General features: G+C 36.2%; 1 protein-coding gene across 1 annotated transcript; it reads left to right on the top strand.

Annotated features, from left to right (window-relative positions):
• LOC121423234 (melatonin receptor type 1B-B-like) lies at positions 1 to 19,167 on the top strand. Its single transcript, XM_041618554.1, has 4 exons — positions 1 to 306; positions 4,806 to 4,956; positions 10,521 to 10,863; positions 18,712 to 19,167. Exons 1-4 carry the CDS (start codon positions 33 to 35, stop codon positions 19,063 to 19,065), a joined length of 1,122 nt encoding a protein of 373 aa, XP_041474488.1. The 5' UTR covers positions 1 to 32; the 3' UTR covers positions 19,066 to 19,167.
• Positions 19,168 to 19,362: the final 195 nt, after the last annotated feature.

Raw genomic sequence — 19,362 nt, 5'->3', positions numbered from 1 at the left:
ACTGGTTGTATATATTTACTTCACCACAGGTTATGGATAATGCCTCAGCCCACGGACGAGCCTTGAGCCCGGGACAAGCATGGACACTTTCCTCATCGTTCCCACGGCAACCTTCAGATGATGTCGACTACGAAGTTGACATATCTAGTTGGCAAACTAGTAATGAAACATCGGACGATACGGAGCATGATGAAATTATTTACAAGGTTACTTTGGCGTGGACGATCTCCATTATGATTACGGGCTGCCTTGGTAACATTCTCGTTGTGTCGGCAGTCTTGTTGCATCGAGACTTGCGTAAAATAGGTGAGAACAGAGGACTACATGGCCTAGGGGCGTCCATCCATTTTTTCAGATGGAAGGGGGGGGGGGGGAGGGCAAAATCATGAATCGACGTTCCAAAGGCGCTCAATCACACAAAACAAACAAACTCATCCACACACGCACATAGGCACACCCTCACACACATACACACATATATATATGTGAATATAACTGTTTTGTGAAATTAAGCGAAACTTAAATGTCATAACTGTCATAACTGTCATAACTTTCTTATTTTACATCCGATCTTTTCGAAATTTTCAGTGTTATACTTGTTGGATTTTTCTCTTTTCATTCAAACCAACGTCTTGTTGGAGGTGGACTTGCCCTTTAACACCGAACATTCTATTCGCCTATTTAATCATGAAAGTATGATTTTTGCTAAAGAAATAATGCGAGCGCGAAGCGCGTGCTGAAATTCTTCACATTTCAATCTGAAAAGAAGATTTTTTGAGCACGATTTTAAATAAAGAACGAGTTGTGTATCTCAATCTTGCTCGCTGATTTCTGTGTAACGTTATAATCATTTTATCTTTGCATATCCGGAATAATTGGGGGGGGGGGGGGTAAAACGATATGTTTGCCCCCCCCCAATATTTTCATTGATGGGCCCCTCCCCCAGGATCGATGCCTCTGCAAAGGCCTACATGTATAATCACATTCTTATAGAGACCTTGTTACGGCACATACAGGTAAATTACATATTTGGCAAATTACCAGAATGTACCATTTACCAAAATGTGCCGTAACTATATAAGGGCACATTTTGGTAAATTTACCAAAATGTGCAGGACATTGACGACACACTTTGGTGGTAAATTTTGGAATTATTCACCCAGTTGTCTGTACTCATTACAAAATACGCTGTAACTGAAGGAGGGCATTTCAGTTGATTTTTTCTCTAAAACTACATCGGATAAACCCATTTGGTTTTATCATTAGTTTTGTCAAATCTCTATTTGGTCTGAGATCTTTATACATACCTACTATGTCCAATGACTTTCCAAGAACATGTCATCTAATGCTGTGTTATCCAATATCATTTAGCCCAATAGCCAGTTAGTCTAAGAGTCACTTTACCCAAAAAGCAACTTCGTCGAAGAGCCATTTCGTCCAATAGCCACTTCATTTAAGAGTCACTTCGATCAAAAGCCACTTCGTCTTAGAGCAATTTCGTCGATTAGCCACTTCGTCTAAGAGTTATTTGGATTTAAATGTCACTCAATAAAAATTATGTAGTATTGCCAGTTAGTCTAAGAGCCACTTCGTCCAGAAGCCACTTTGTCTAAGAGCCGTTTTGTCAAATAGCCATTTCGTGTAAGATCTACTTAATCTAAATACCAATTCATCATTAAAATTTTGTCCAATAGCCAATTTGGCCAAAAGTCACTTGGTTCAATAGTCATGTGGTCTAATATCATTTGGTCCAAGTCAGTCCAAACACCCATTTGGTCTAATTGACAGTTGGTCCAATACCCACTCGATCTAACTGACAATTGGTCCAATGTCCATCGGGCCAAATGCCCATTTTGTCTAATTTGTATAAGTCTACGCAATCACGTGGTAATAACAGATGTTGAACGCCCCCGGCTTTTGCCTTTTACGCACCCACACACATGCACACATTCTTCCCTTTTGTGAAAACTATTGACTTTTCCAATCTCAGATAAACGATGTCTATAATTTTCTCTTCAGATCTCAAAATTCATTCGTTTTCATAAATAACAAAAAAAAACTAATCAAGATCAATAAAGGTAAAAATTTCATGGATTAAAAATGCATAGATCCTAATAATTCAATGTCCAAAATATCTGATGCCTTGCGCAAAAAAGAGAAATTGAAAGAAAGGGAGAGAGCAATAAACAAATGCTAAAAAAAAACCCTGAGACCAAAAACTTAAAACACCCAAAACAATGAACAATAATCTTCACAATTTCGTTCGGTTTTAGTTAAAACAGTATCAGACTCATAAAACACACCCCCTAGTAAAAGAAATGAAAATGAGAAAAATGATTTAATTCATCGGATAACTTTGACTAAAAACAAATGAAACGAAAAAAGAATGGGGAGAAATCAAAGATATACATATTTGTTTGGTTGTTGTTCTTACAAATACAAGAGTTAAGCCTCGGGTATGCAGACATAACTCAAAGTGTCTCAGAGTGTCAAGTTAGCAAAGGCATGGGGTTTGGTTTCACATTACTTGATGGACGAATTTCCCACAATTTAATACGAGGAGAATAAATTGCCTCACCAATAGTGCTTAAATTTGAGAAAACCGAGCACAAGCTGAATACGTCGCAGAGATGGTTATAAAAAATCAGGCTAATAAATCGCTATTTGTGTCTAAAAAATAGTTGTTCGTGCTATATTGTGGTCTATTTCACTCCCTGTGTCCGCGCCTGCCCACAGTAACCAAGTGGGAATTGGACCAAGTGGGTATTAGACGAACTGTCAATTTGGCCAAGTGGGTATTGGACCAACTGGTAATGGAGTTAGATGAAGTGGCTTTTGGACGAAATGGCTATTGAAAGAAGTATTTATTAAAAGAAGTGGCATTTAGAAAAAATGACTCATATATAGGAAGTGACTATTGGATGAAATTGTTCTTAGACGAAATGGCTTTGCATGAAGTGGCTCTTACACGAAATGGTCATTGGACGAAATGGCTCTTAGACAAAGTGGCTTCTAGATGAAGTGGCTCGTGGACTAACTGGCCATCGGACAAAATGACTATAGAATGAAATGATATTGGACTGAAATGGCATTAGACGATATTGTCGTTGGACTAAATGACATTGTACGTTGATGTAAATCAGCCATCCACCCACACACACACTCACACCCCGACATATACTACCCCTGACTTTGTCTTTACTCCATTATTACCGTCAAATCTGTTTCCAGTTGTTACCAAAATGTGCATAATGTCCAATGCAGGCACATCATTATAATTAACAAAAAATCCTGTTAGACATAGATGCACTATCGGCACATATTTGTAAATAATTTATTTTACCAAAATGCATGTGCCGTAAAAAAGTGCAATTTACCAAAATGTGCCGTAACAGACCCTCGTCTGCATGTCTCAGTTATTACTAAAGAATATATTTTTTTAAGGTGACACACTTGCTCCTGCGACAATTGCTTCGGGTTTTATTTCATCTAAGATATGGTGTTAGGGTTGCGATAGGGTTTCCTTTTGGGTTTCGGATTAGGTTTAGTTAACATGAAGTGCCAATCTTGGTATTTTGCTAACTGGATGATACAGAAAGGATAGGGTATAGTGTTAAATCCAGGGTTAAAGTTGGCGATTCCATTAGTGAGTGGAATTCACACACTGTTAGAAAATTTATCCTTAAACTAAAAGAAGTTCCTGCAGCAGAGTCTCGAGAACACCAGATTGCGTAATCTTACAGGAAATTGGTATTTGGTGTGTGTAATCTTACAAATTTCCTTGAATAAAACACTCTTTTCCCCTTTTTCTAACAGACCTGTTCTGTTAAATTGCAGAAAAATTCCTGTTTCATGAATTTAAAGAATGATTCTGGTATTGCTTTCTGCAAAATCTTCTTTTATTTTCTGTAAAATCAGGGTTTTTTTAACAGTGCAGAGGAGCAATTGTCGCCGGAGCAAATGCAACACTTAAAAACGTTGTTTAAATTTTAAGCGCGTTCTTTAAGCCCATCACTCTAACAACTTCACTCTAAAAAAATGGGTGAAAATGCTCAATGAGGGTAATTATTGTTTCCAACCATTATTGGGCATTTATTGGGCAATTCTAAAGTAATTCCTGCTTATTTTCAACCTTACTCGACAATGTGCTTCCCGCATTGGGTAAAATACTGTCCAAAATTGGTTGGACACATAATTACCCTCATGCTGGTTAAAAATTTACCCAATATTTTTTTTACAGTGTATTGTTTAAACTTTTTAAACAACTGTTTAAACTCTTTAAACAACTGTTTAATTTTTTTTAAATATTGATGTATATACAGGTCGCCACTTGCGAAACTTATCTGCCCGTATTAAGGGGAGCGTTTCATGAAAGGCCCTGTCGGATGTGTTATAGGACAGTTACCATAGAAACGGAACTCCTCAGCCAATCAAATTCTAGGAAAATTGTCAGTTCTGACAACATATCTGAAAAGAAATGTTGATGAAAAAATAGAGAAATACACACGAACAGCGTCTTACTTACAGGTATATCATGACCCAACATTTCCCCAATCCTTTTAAATAACCTTGTTTTTCCTCCCTTCAATTTTATGACCAAAGCTTTTCGTTGTCTTTGATGGTGGAAGTATATGTTATTTTATATTATATCAGGGACGACGCCAGACTATTTTGAAAGGTAACAAGACAACCTTACGTTGGTGTCATTTTTCTCATCCCCAACTATTTAAAAAATGGTATGGGTAGTTTTTCTTCACGATACGGCCCTTACCATTTTTCTATTTTCTTTCCAATTGTATGTAAAGAAAACGCTTTTATAGTGAATTTGGCCGTGGCTGATATGGTGGTATCCCTCCTCGTCAATACTTTCTCCATCATTGGTATCGTCACAAAGGGTGATTTCTACGTGGACAGAGAGTGGTTGTGTGAAACCATCGGAGCTATCTGCATGACAAGGTTTGTGAAATGAAATCCTTTTTTACCCTAAGGGGTAGATCCAGCCAATGGGGGGGGAGGGAGGGGGGGGGGTAACCGATTTTTTTTCTCATCTATATGTTTTCCAATCGGCCAAAGTTGATTTTTGTTTGTTTCTTTGAAGGGGTTGTCCCAGTTGCGTAATGAGCCAAAAAATATGTCATTTTTATTACAAAATCTTAAGTTTGTGATAAATTTGTACATAACACTTGGAAAAAATATGCCTATATGTCTTTTTTCCCCTTTCCTTTTCTCTTTTTTTCTTGGTCGTGAAAAATGGGGGGGGGGCAAAACGCCCATGTCCTATCAGTCATTTCTTAGCTTTATTCTCATAAAACAACGTAAAAGTGTAATAATCTCATATGCCCTATTTAGAAAGTGCGAGCGCGAAGCGCGTGCTAAACATTTTGGGAGTTTCATGTATTTTGTCCTGAATATTGAACATTCTGGGCAATGTTTGTAAACCTGAGCAAGATGCGTATGTAACTAGATAATTACTGCAAGCGCGAAGTGCAAGCAGAAAGTTTTAATATGGGTTCTGGCTTGATAAAAAATGGACATGTTAAGGACTTTTTGCAGTGAGCCATTAAGACGATGCATATTTTAATCATTAACGGTATAGGTAAATAAGCGAACAATTTATGCAAGCGGAAAAAATGAGATTTCAGACCTAAAAATTAGACACCCTATTCATGTTTTGTAAATTATGAAAAGGATGGGTAATTTAATATCTTCCTACATTTATGATGCGATCGCAAAGCGCGAGCAGAACATTTTTGATATTTTGATCTGAAACTGGATAATTTTAGCACGTTTGAAAAGCTGATATTCTTATTATTATATTGACCTAGGACCTGGACATTCTTATAGGCGTAAGGATATTTTGTTATCATATGAAAATGATGACTTTCTTCCTATTCCTCTTCCTAAGCGCAATATGAAACTTGTCGATATTCCTTTCTGAAAAAGGGACAATTCATGAAAATTTTATTGTCATATTTATTAATGTACCAAGCCTAATGAGTGAGTGAAATTTGTTGACATTGAGACTTGAAAACTGGATATTTAAGCACTTGTGTAATCATGAATAGGACTCATGAGTTGATATATTTGTACAAAAAAATAATGCGAGCGCAAATCGTGAGACGAAATTTTTTGATAAACTGTCATAAAAATGGGATTTTAACTAGTTTCATAATTAATGTATAAAGAATCTTATGGAATAAACAAAAACAATATATAGGCCTACTTGGCAAATCAAATGATACGAGCGCATGATATTCACAACATAAAACGGACATTTTACAGCACTTAAAAAAAGTGATGTGTATCTCATCGAACAGGCAATGCGAGCGCGAAGCGCGAGCGAAAATTTAATATATTGAAATGAAAATTTTTTACAAATCATTTTCAAAGACTTCCCCTTACCGTATTTTATTTACTCGTCTACCTCTTATTTTTTCCTCTTCTTTTTTCCTCCTTTCGTTCCCCCTCTTTTTTTTTCTTTCTTTACCCTTTTAATTTTTTTGCTCCGCCAATAGGGGGGGGGGGGGGGAGGGGCGGCCCCCTGAATCCGCCTATGGGCACGTAATTATTAAAAGCTAAATGCTCAAAAAAAGTTTGAATAGAATTCAACTGTTAGATCTTTAATGGGAGGGTCGGGATTATTTCATTTCCTCAAAATAAACCAATAAAAGGAATTCATAAAGAAGTACACATATCTCACTAATCAAAATGACAGCTGATGAGTTTTGACATTCAGACCTAAAAATTGATGTTTTGCTAAAATTAAGGAATACACGAAAAGAAAATGTTCTCTATTAATGCAAGCGAGCAGCGCGAGCTGAAAAATTGATATTCAGACCATAAAAGCAGACATTTTACAGAACAATTTTTTAGAAATAAATTTGTAAATCAAACAAAATGATGAAAGCTCGATGTCCAAGCTGAAATAATAATGTCATCTATATTGAATTCAACTTTTTTTTAACTTTATATTTTAAGACCCATTTCATCCTGTTGAGCAAGATAAGTATCTCATCGGAAAGGCGATGCGAGTGCGAAGCGCGAGTGAAAATTTCATATAGTGAAAGATTTTTTTTAGTTATCTCCTCCACCTTATTCTATTTACTCGTCTACCTCCTCTTACTTTTCTTATTTTTTTTGTCTCCTCTCCTTTCCCCAATTTTCCAGTTTTCTTCCCTTATTCTCTTTTTTGCGTTGTCGAGGGGGGGGGGGGGGCTTGTCCCATGGATCAGCCCATGGAATTGTTACAGTATGTTAAAAACCAAAAGTGATCAGATGGGTGTCCTAACCATGTGTGACAGCTTTTATCAAGTCACTACTGAAGGACTTTTAACCCTAAAACTATTAATGCCTTATCATTAAGGACTAAAATTAAGTAAGGTCCTATATTTCTTTATCTATCAGTTTAATTAATCTAAATTTATTTTCATTTCTTATTATAAACATGTACAAACCATACAAACAACATTTCGAGATGCTAAACAATAACAACGATAAAATAATAGTGAAAACGTAATGGGATCAAATAAAGTTTTGAAGAAAAAAAATCTTGCACACATTCATAATCCCAAATGACACATAAATATAAATTTTCTTTCAACACAATGGATAGAAATTCATTGAATGATATTGTTATTGTTGGTTAGAAATAATTTAGAAAATAAAGGGGAAAAGGGAAATGAAGCAAGCTCATAAGTACAAAAACTTGATTCAGGAAAAAACTACATTCAATGATTTTATATTATCTGTATTTAACAAAGGGGACCTGTACATGATCTAAAACACATCATACCCGTTGTAACAGGACCTAGTAACTAGGCCATAGTAGATCTAAATAAAAAAAGTTGTAAAACTAAGGTAAGCCTCAGGCTCTGTCTGCTAAAAATTAACGTTACGTTGGCGCCACTCACCAATACTAATCCAGAGACAGTAATAATTCCCCAGAATTTCAGAAATGGCGGTTATTCCTGTCTACACAAATCTAGGCACCATTAGTAAGTGAAGAAGGCTTAACATTAGAACTAACGTCAAACCTAACTCGTCGTCGTCGGACTTACTTAAATTTCGCGGTTCGGTCGAGTGTTGATCGGTTGCAGTCCGACATATGTTATTTCCGTGTAATTGGTAACATCTTATCTACAATAGGGAGCCATACACGTAGAAAAATATATTCATGGACAGGCTGCTGGTCAATACGTTTCACGGGCCTAATCACTAGTGGCAGGCCATAAATATTCATTCGAGCCAAACCATTGGTTTTTTTATATGGCTGATTGTTAAAGTGTATGCATATGATTGTCCATCTAGCACTGATTCTATTTTTGGTAATTACTGAACTTCCTTTTCCCAAATTGGGAAGAAATATCACCAATTTTGGACTATATTTTGACTGGCGGAAGGATTAGGGCTATTTTGCTATTTGAGGTGATGAATCTGCTCCCCCGAAGGTGTCTTCAAACACGCCAATTTATTTTTAAAATGAGCCGGTCGAGGGACCCTTTTCTGGTCAGATATGGACTGCCAGATATATATCCTATCCACTGGTAGTAAACATTCGACCCCCGAATTTCATCCTTATTTTTTATGAATTTTTTAAAGTGCCAATTTAACACATGAGTCTATGGGGAATGAATTAGGCCTGTGAAACCAATATTTTGATCGAAGGTGGACCGGCTTGGAAAATGCACCTATTTCGATTATATCGCGTGACGCGTTTTAAATTGATCGCGCTTGGCTATCTGATATACAGTGCGTATAAAAAAGTAAAAAATCCTGTAAGATTATACATTTGTAATATCCTGAAGATTTTTTTACATTTTAACATTGGTACGGATCCATTTAAGCAAATGACGATATAACTGTCGAAAAATATTTCCGCTTGAATGAGCACCACTAACTTTTGAAAAAATTGTGAAAAATGATTTGCGCAGAATTTTGAAATAGTTATGAGAATAAAAGTAGACCTTAATCATGAAGAACACGTGGAATTTAGATAGTTAAATAGATTTGAAGATATTTTTACCTTTTTTAACTTGTTTCTTTGCCCAAAACACTTCGAACACTTCATTGCACCCACCCCTCTCCCCCACACACCGAGGCCATCGTGACGATATTTGCTTTACACTGAGCTGTGATTTACATTAAATGGCTTAGGATTGATTTTCATTTTGTTAATCATTGTCAAGCTTGGGAAAAGTGTGCAGAAACAAGTAATAAATGAAAATTAACATGTAAACCCACGTTAAATGATAAAAAAGTGAAAAAAATACTGGAGATGTCTTCTATAAAATTTTGTTCAGATTCAGTGATGTCCTCAGATCCAGCTGGCACGAAAGGGTAAAGATTGTGTTTAAGTGTTGAAATTTCAATTCGGGTGGCAAAATTGTTACAAAATGCTTGAATGTATCCGTTTTATTTCAATTGACTAAAAGTGCAAGGGAAATGTATGAGAAATGTTTCGCAGGGTAAGTTTGATTTCGCCCTTTCCCCTTGACACAGCGTAAAAACGAGCATTTCTTCGCAAACAGATTTCTGCGAGCTTTACAAATATGGACAATGCTCAAACAAGTGTAACATTCTGTCAAGAATTTTACACTCTTGGGATAGATGAGACGCAAACCAAGATTATGTGTGAAAAAATTACGCACATGTTGTATATTTTTTTTATACCCAGGGCTTTTTCAAAGTGTAAACTTTTTTTCGATACGCGCTGTATATATATTAATAAATATTTATTTATTCAAATACGTAAAAAAAACTTTTAATCCTCCTAGTGTTCTTCATGTTCAAGTCAAAGTCAATCAGTGTTAACTTAACAACACCTACATACACACCCACCTTCCCAGCCATCCTAAACTCCCACACACACACATGCTTCCAATTGCTGCCAAACTGACTGAGACGGTAAAATAACACATTTTGAATAGCAAGTGTAAGTGGGGACACACGCTCCCATATATAATTATTAATTTGGGGGCTTTTGTGTATATTATTACAATCCACTGGTTACCGGAGACATTAGGGGTGCATACAAATTCTTGACTATTTTTTTACTTGCTTAGCTCCGCCTGTAATCAAATTGCATAGATAATATACTTGACATGCTTGAGATGGAACCACAAGAAGTGCCAAAACTAGATGAAAATAAATGTACCAAGTGATTTCCGGCGGGTGCTGCGTGTGTGTTTTTTTCATAGGCAGCACCCCCTAGAATTCTAGTAGGTGTGGCAAAATGAAGAAATGTAACCAAAATAATCTACATTTGCAAGTGAAACTTTTTTTCAATGCTTTTCAAATTTCTCTGGACAAAAAAATGATCCCCTTTTTAGAGTGATCCCACTTTTTTTGCTTGTCATTTACATCAGGGCCTTCCTCCCCTATAACAAAAATCTTTTCCAAGGCTCCGTTGAAGACGTCAAAATTTCTTTTAACAAATTGTCGTTTTCTATAATCATGTTCAATCCAGTTTTCACCCTACTCATGCTAATACGATCTACATTTTGTGTTTTTTTTTCATTTAGCTGTGCGTGCTCTATGTGGAGTATTGCTGCTATTGGTGTGAACCGTTACGTGATAATATGTCACTGGGCCAAGCATAGCAATAATTACAATCGTAAGACCGTTTCTCTGATGCTCGTAGCGATATGGACCATATCTTTCCTCATTGATCTACCAAACATTGTCAACTGGGGTGGGCATCGTTTCGATTGGAAAACCATGGTTTGCACTGCAGATATGGCCATCGACTACTCATACACAATCTACTTCTCGGGCATGGCGTTTGGGATTCCTCTATGTGTTATTATATACAGCTATGTCCGCATCTACTATCACGCCTGGAAATCCTCGTCCAGGCTTAAGAGGGTAAGATTTCTTCAAAATTTTAAAGGGTTACTCCATGCTGAAAATAGGATATGAATCGAACAGATATAGTCCGGGAGCAAAATGTCATAGGGGTCATATTTAAGGAGTTCGTACGACCCACACCACAGAAAAGGATTGACACCATAGGGTTGTAGTATGGACCCTCTAGATTACTGCTAGGTAGGTAGTAGTCTCAAAATGTGGTATCACTTCTTTTCTACAGTCGAATTTAAAGAGCGATGTAAAATAGCAAAAAAAAAAATGGAAAAATCAAGAAACTTTAAGGGTAAGGTGAAATGTAAGTTGCTATATCTCCGCTGGTATATGAAATAAATGCTTCATTCATGTATCAAAATGTTGCTGGGTGACAGCTCTAACGTTACAGTAACATTTAAAAATGAAATTTAGATATCGAACCTTCAAAATAGGAATACACTCATGGCCAATATCCACTTCCATCTCAAGTAGATATGAAATAATTTGATACGACAAAGTGATTTTTTGGTGTTAAAAATGAGGCGCTGTATAATTACTGTAGTGGCACTAAATATGCTTTATTCTTAACAAAATGAGAATTTTCGCAATATGTTTAAACATTTACCATATATTGGCTACTTTTCACAATCTTGTAGTGCCGTTAGTTCGAGTTCCAACGCTGCATAAATCAATTAGCATTTCTTGTTGACTCGGGAGATAATCTGATCCCAACCATATTACATATGGGCTATTCCACGGTTACTCACGTTACATTTGGAGACACCTTGACTCATACTTGGAGCTGTAACTCCATTATTATTGATAGGAACTAAACATCTCCTTATCACAACAAAGTACACAGTCTGACTATCCTTTGTATAAAAACAAAACTTGGGAAATTCTATTGTGCTCCTGGCAAATCTTTGAAATGTGTCGGTTACTCACGTTACATGATTTGCACCAACCTGTGGAATTGCCCATTTGCTTTCTTCAAACTGATTTTTTTATTCTTATTTCTTTAAATTGTATATTCTTTAATAGGGTTCATTTCCCGAAGGGGGGGGGCTGCTAAAGACACCCCATCCTTTTTTCGCAGTTTTTCTATTTCCTGGAAAATTTGACATTTGGAGGCCCTATTTAGGCAGATAGAATTTCTACTATGAGGTAAACCCTCTTTTATTCATTTGAAACCACTTTATTACAAAGGAGTAACCTTTTATCTATCTATTGTAAACAGAGAGGTGCTGGCAACCTTCTCGCTCAGGGGGGCTGCCAAAGTCACCCAGCCATTTTCAGTATTTTGTCTATTTATGTAAAAATCTGCCATTTTGTGGCCCTATATATTTAGGCAAAAAAGAACATTTCTGCTATGTAGTAAAGCCGCTTGTATTGTCATGAAATCACTTGGGGACAAAATAGTAGGTTTTTCTCTATCAGTTACATATACAGAAGTGCTAGGACATCGAAGCCTCTACCACACAGAGGGGCCGCCGAAGTTACACACCCCTTTCCGTATTTTGCCTATTTATGGAAAAATCTGCCATTTTGGAGCCCCCATTCAGACAAACAGCTGTTTCTGCTGTGAAGCAAGCCACATTAATCTTCTTGGAACTATACGACGACAAATGTGTACTTATTTGCGATCTTTTCTCGAGTTTGGCAGAGTTTACTGAGAGTCTTCCAAGATCTTCATATACGAGTAATTCAGCCTTTGATAGGTATGAATTTTCGTGCATTCTGCCCTTTTTTCAAGATGGATGACCAGATGGACCTCCTAGTCCATGCTAGAAGAGGCATAACCCCTTTTCATACATACAATATTTTTTTATGGTTTCTTATCAATTTGAGGGTGCTGATTAGGAATCTGAATGATGCCACTCGTGTAACCTTGAGCATTTTCTGCAAATTGGCAAAATCCAATATGGCCACAAAAATATGCAAATTACCCATGAAAATCACAAGATTGCCCTTCTTCTGCTAGGTTGGTGATAGATAGCTGAATAAATAAATAAATGCTCAATAGCTATGCCAGCAAAGTCATCTATTTTAATTCATGTATACATTACATGTATTTTATAACTCAGTACAATCACGATGATTATGTTCATGTTCATGTTATTCTGGTATGTTCATTGTTATGTTATTATGTGAATTTTGTGTTTGTTGCAAGAATTGTCAAGTTATACAATTATCCGTTTTAGCGGACAAATAAATGAAATGAAAGTACTGTATTTTGAAAGTCAAATGGCCGCCACAGGCCCTAACGGTATTGAATGGGGACAAACAATTCCAATATTGCCTTTTCTTGAGTAAATGGTGTTGCATATGAGTAAATATTGTCTGAAAACATGATTTCTAATGAAATATATCCTCTAGGTGATAAATGCTATAGTTCAAATTTTAAAATGGTCGCCCTTTGCCCATATGCGATGTATTTAGTTATAAATCGTGTTTAAGATGATATTTTACTTATACATCACAGTTATATGCATATCATGGTTCCGCTTATTCTTGTGAAAATAAGTTTCCCTACAGCATGTTACATAATTCAGTTAGGGTTTGTAGCGGCCATTTTGAAAATCAAAATTTTTTACAAAATTATCTGTCCCAAGTTACATCGTAGATAATTCTGTTAGGGCCTAAAGTGGCCGTTTTGAATTTCCCAGTTCAGCACTTATCTCATGCATGACGTGTTTTCATACAAAATTTTACTCGTAGATCACAATTACACATATTTTATGGTTCATACTCTTGTAAAGAATAGTTTCTTCATTCGCATTGTACATAATACACATAGGACCTGTGGCGGCCATTTATCACGTACATGGCATATTAAACAGTATATTTTGTTAACAATTATACTTTAGTCAGTATTCCACTTATTTAACTTAATAATATGCATTTTAGTGATAACTCTTGTGATTTTTTGTTGTTATCCCCTGTTCGGGCGTTTTTATTTTATTTTATTTTTTTGCGGCCATTTTGAATATCAAAAATACATCATTCATCATATATATGACATAACAAATGATACACTCTGTTAAAAAATCATGGAAATTCCTTCTCGAATAATATATGGATTCCTTTCAAACAATACGCATATTTATATAAATAATTTTCCTTTCAATTTTTTATTGTTATAAAGCACTATGGGAAAGATTTTGATAAGAGCAATATTCAAACGATAAATCAATTATGAGGAAGTACAGCCATTTGAATAAGTTTGGAAATAATTTCAAACTTTCTTCAGCTAAAAAAACAACAACATATACGCCTCTAGCAGTCTTGCCTGCATTAGGCGATTCGATATAGCAACAGTGTTGACTTTGAAAGCACTCTAATTATTGAATAAATATTCACAAAAAAGAATCATGATAAAAATACTATATTCATTGACCCAAAATGACCACGATCATGTGACCTAAGACGTGTGCAAAACAGTCATTCATACTTGAATACTCTTAAGTCTAGATGTTTCATGAACTAGATCCATAATCTTTCTAAGTTATGATGCCTATTAAAGAAATCACCCCAACACTGGCACAGTTCTGTTGCATAAAGGGTCGTTAAACAATGTCGCCTGGGTTTAACCGGCCATATAGACGATTAATAGCCCTTCACTCACCTCCGTGCATGAATGAACATTACGCACGGCGTGCCCACAATACCCCCCAAATATGTACCCCAATGACCAATTAAGAGTCAGTGTCAAGGTCAATCAGTTGGAGTTCAAGTGCCGGACGTGCAGGTCATTCTACGACAGTTCTCCGGAGGAATTGAAGGACCAATACAGGACGGCAAATAAGTAAGTGCCTGCCATTTGCACTTAATTAATACATTAGTTCTTTGACCTTAAATGACATTTGATCTTGGTCATGTGACTTGAAACGGGCACAGTAAATTGAGGGATACATTGTTGATCTTGTGTCCACGCTTCATGAATTAGATTCATAAACTTTTAAAGTTATGATGAAAATTCTACAAATATACCCAACATTATCAAAGTTCGTTGACCCTAAATGACATTTGACCCCACATAAGATGTTCAGGGACCACTTGATAGAAACCAAAATTATCCACACTCTTCATAACTCGCTATACTCTTGCAAACCTCGTGGTTATCTCCCAAGTGACTCGGCAACCTCGTGCAGAACTCGCAGCTGGTCGTATTAGAATCGCGGAACTCGTGTATGGAAATGTATGGTAATTTATGCAAATTTCTTCGATTTTTCACGAGTTGCCAAGAGTTTACAAAGAGTTTCTCACGAGTTTAGCGAGTCTACTTCGAGTTGTTCCGAGTTTGATCGAGTCTTTCAGGAGTTTTCGAGAGCTTGACAGAATTTTGAAAGTTTTAAAAATTGCACGAGCTTACTGCGACATCACTCGAGTTGCGTCGAGCTGCCAAGAGTTGTAAAGAGCTGTGCCGAGTTGCTACGAGTAACGGAGAGTTATCAAGAGTTGAATGAAGAGTTACCGCGAGTAGCCCCCAAAAATCGACTCGCCACAACTCGCACAAACTCGTACACCCAACTCTGCTCTGTGTGAACAGCCCTTTCTTTTTTAATTGTTGTAAACTCATGGTTTTAAAGGTATCCCGATTTCCGACAAAGGCACCTGCTTTCTGGGTTTTACGCACCCTTCCATGTACAATTTACATACTGTATTTTACATTCATTGTTTTCTCTGCTATATTAATGATATTATTGCTTCGTATATTATACATGAAGATTGATTAAATGTCAATTGGAATAAAATATATGTTTAATTGAATTGAAATGAACTTAGATAAAACAAAAAAAAAACCCTGCGACATTCCTTCAATTACTTTATTCATTTCAAATGAATGGGGATACTGAGTATAGTAAGATTCATCTGAGGATTGAACTTGATCATCAGATATTTTAATGTAAATTTCTTTTGAAAATTATCACGAGATAGAGATTTTCACCATGAAATGTTTGTCGTGTATAACTGGGTCTATCATCCAGCATCATTTTGATACTTGTTATTTAGGTGGCGGAGATCATCATACTTCTTGGGAGGGGGGGGGTTGATATAAACAAAGACCATGAGGGGAAACAACGACCTTGAAATATTTGCATTTTATGATTTTCAATAATGAATACTCCTTTAAAAATGGGACGCTTGGGGTTGTTGTCCCATAAACAAATTTCACGATAAAAAAAATGAAGTTAGAAGAAAGAAAACGAAAGGAAAAGGAGAAAATATATTTTCTGGATAATAATATGTCATAATCTGTCCCCCCCAAAAAAGAAAAAACAGATTGGTGTATTAAAAACGTATTTTTTTGCACTATCGCTTTGGTCGCCGCGCACCGTTCCTCAGACATTTTCCAAACCACATGTCTGGCTCCATCATGTTTATTTTTGAGGGCGGGGTCCTACGCCAGTTGTAATGAATTTGGTTCGAATCAGAATTCTAATTAATTTAAGCAGCGTTGGATCACACGGTAACGGCACTACAAGATTGTAAATAATAGCCCGCAGGCTAGTTAGAACATATCTGAAAATGTTTAAAAAGCTTCCTTTTTTATGAATAACGCATATTTAATCCAAGTAAAGTTTTATAGATCACCACATATTTAAACACAACAATCAATCTAATTAATCTCAAATTTTTCATGTCTAATTGAGATGGAAATGGTCACTGGCCATCAGTGTATTCCAATTTTGAAGGTTCGATATCTCAATATCACTTTTAAATGAATGTTTTAATTGTAAATAATAGCCCGCAGGCTAGTTAGAACATATCTAAAAATGTTGCTGCACGTTAGAGCTTGTCACCCAGCAGCATTTTGATACATGAATGACGTATTTTTGACATATTCAAGCGGAGATATAGCAACTTACGTTTCACCTTTCCCTTAAAAATATTTATTCTTTTTATTTTTTACTATTTTACAATGCTCTTTAAATTAAACGGTAGTTAAAAAAAAGTGATACCACAATTTGAGACTACTACCTACCTAGCAGTGATCCAGAGGGTCCATACTACCCCTATGGTATCAAACCTTTCCTGTGGTGTGGGTTGTAAAAACAAAGTTATGGCATTTTAAATATTTGCATTATTCCGGTGAAACAGTTCTAGACATGTCCTTATTCAATGAGCAATGGGATGATGTCATATCTCCACGTGTTCTTTTGTATTTTATTATATGAAATTCAGTTTATTCAAATCTTATCCTCCAAGTACTAAAAACAATTGGATTGACAACTGGTTTAGTGCATTAGATATTAATTGCGGCAACTTATTTGACTATAATGGAGACATATCATTCACACATGTATGAAAAAATGAAACAATTTCCTGGAACAACATAAGAAAAAGAAAAGTGGGGATGTGACATCATCAGCCCACCTAATGAACATTCATGACGATGTGCATATAACTGCTTGCACAATATATTGCTAAAGTTTAAAATTGAATAACTTCGATTTTTGTTATCAGATTTTGACGATATTCCTACATTTTGCTTGGTGAATCTTATACTCTTTTTATTCAGACATAATTATTTTTAGACTGGAGTACCCTTTTAACGTGAACAGAAGTAATAGGGAGCTTTCCCATGGCCGGCGAATCAAAACAACAATCTCGCGATTCTTCGTCATCTCCACTATACGTTGGACGAAACGGCCATCGACAAAGACTTTATTGTAATTTGACTTGCATTTTCAATACATTTGCGGCGTTCTAGAATACTCTCGGGGAAAATGTGCGAAAACTCTCCCTACTTCCCATCACATTTAGCGGCACTTTCAAAGGCAATCAGTAAGATTCAGGATCACGATATAAAAAAAAAATAATAATGACAAACACGTTTTACTTTCTGCACATCAGTGATTGACGTTGTTAATGAAAGGGAATTTAATGCGATATTTTTTCATGTACTGCTTCCATTACTATAAGAGAGAGGATTGTGCTTAAACTAAATCATTTTTAATGTGAAAAGCCTGTTTAGAATTGTTTTTAGATGAATCATTCCATCTTATGAAAGATGTAATCCTCTAGTTATGCAACAAGAATGAGAAAAACAAGTTGATTATATATACCGTTATATATGATCCATTGATAATTAACTAAAAGATAAAACGTAGCAAAAGGAAATCATGCCTCCAACATGCCCTCGAGCAAGCAAGATAGAATAATTGTCTGGCGTCAGGGAAGGGGGGGGGGGGTACCCGCAGCATATGACGTATAGCATGTACAGGGAAGTATCACTCTAATGGATCGCTTCGAGAAAAAATCCTTTAACAGAGGGGCATCGATTTGAGCTGGAAAATCTTTAATCACGCCCTGCCTTTTCGATCGCGGACTTAAACGTGAACAACTTTATTGTTCAGAATGATAATAATAATATATGGGATTTGTAATGCGCAAATCCAGGAGAGAACCATTAAAGTTAACATTTTGCAATTTTTTTAAGGGGAGGGCTATTAAAGGTGCATCTTTACATCCTATTTTCTGAGAAGTGAAAAAAAAATGATTATGGGCTTTTAGGCTTCTGCTGTAAGGACCAAGTTTATGCACCCCCGGACTTTGGGGCGTCTTGGTCTAGTGGTTACGACTCTCTTCTCTCAATCAGAGGGACACGAGTTCGAGTCCCAGCAATGGCGTGTTCTCCTCCCACATTGTGCTGCACTCAACCCATGCGAGGTGAATGGGTACCCAACAGAAAAAATTCCTTGAAATACACTTAGCGCTGGAAGGCAGCTCGAGCTAAAACTAGGGGGAAAATGCATTTAGGAATAGTTTATTTATATACATGTATAGATGCCTATAATTGTTATTATTATTATCATAATTATAATTGTTGTTGCTGCTATAATTGTCATTTTATATTCTACATCCCAGGTCGCTGAAAAAGATGGATTATCTCTCAGACATTCAAACGACATGAAGCTCGTTAGATCGGTTCTCATCATCATCGTCGTCTTCGTCTCAATGTGTGCACCGTATGCTTTAACTGTGATCATTGATCGCCACACAGTGGCACACAGAAATATGTACATATTCTCCGCTCTACTGGCCCACACTAACAGTAGTATCAACTGCGTCATCTATGCTGCCACCAATCGCAATTTCAGACAGGGTTATTTGTATTTCTTCAGGTTGATTTTTTGTCGAGATATTGACTCTCAATCCGTGGTAACTTCAAAGAAATTAAAGTCTTCAAAGAAACCCATCCAGCTAGATGAAATGATATAGAAACAATCATTTTCCCCGATGATGAGCCTGATACACTCGACAATGCCATTAAAGGGGAAGTTCACCTTGACAAAAAGTTTATTGTAAAAATAGCAAACAGAAAAAACTACTTTTAGAAAAGTTTCGAGGAAAATTCATTAAAAATTTTATTTTTATAAAGTTAATATGCGATCAGCTTTCCCTCATAGAAAAAAATCAGTTTCATTTTATTTACTTCACAAAATCGTCAATTTCATTTTAAAAACACATAGAAACCTTTTTTCTGTAACTTCAGTATGTACATCACTTCACACCCGC

The sequence above is a fragment of the Lytechinus variegatus genome, chromosome 10 (assembly GCF_018143015.1).
Source record: "Lytechinus variegatus isolate NC3 chromosome 10, Lvar_3.0, whole genome shotgun sequence".
In the NCBI taxonomy this organism is placed as follows: Eukaryota; Metazoa; Echinodermata; class Echinoidea; order Temnopleuroida; family Toxopneustidae; genus Lytechinus; species Lytechinus variegatus.
This window is presented reverse-complemented; position numbering and strand designations above follow the sequence as displayed.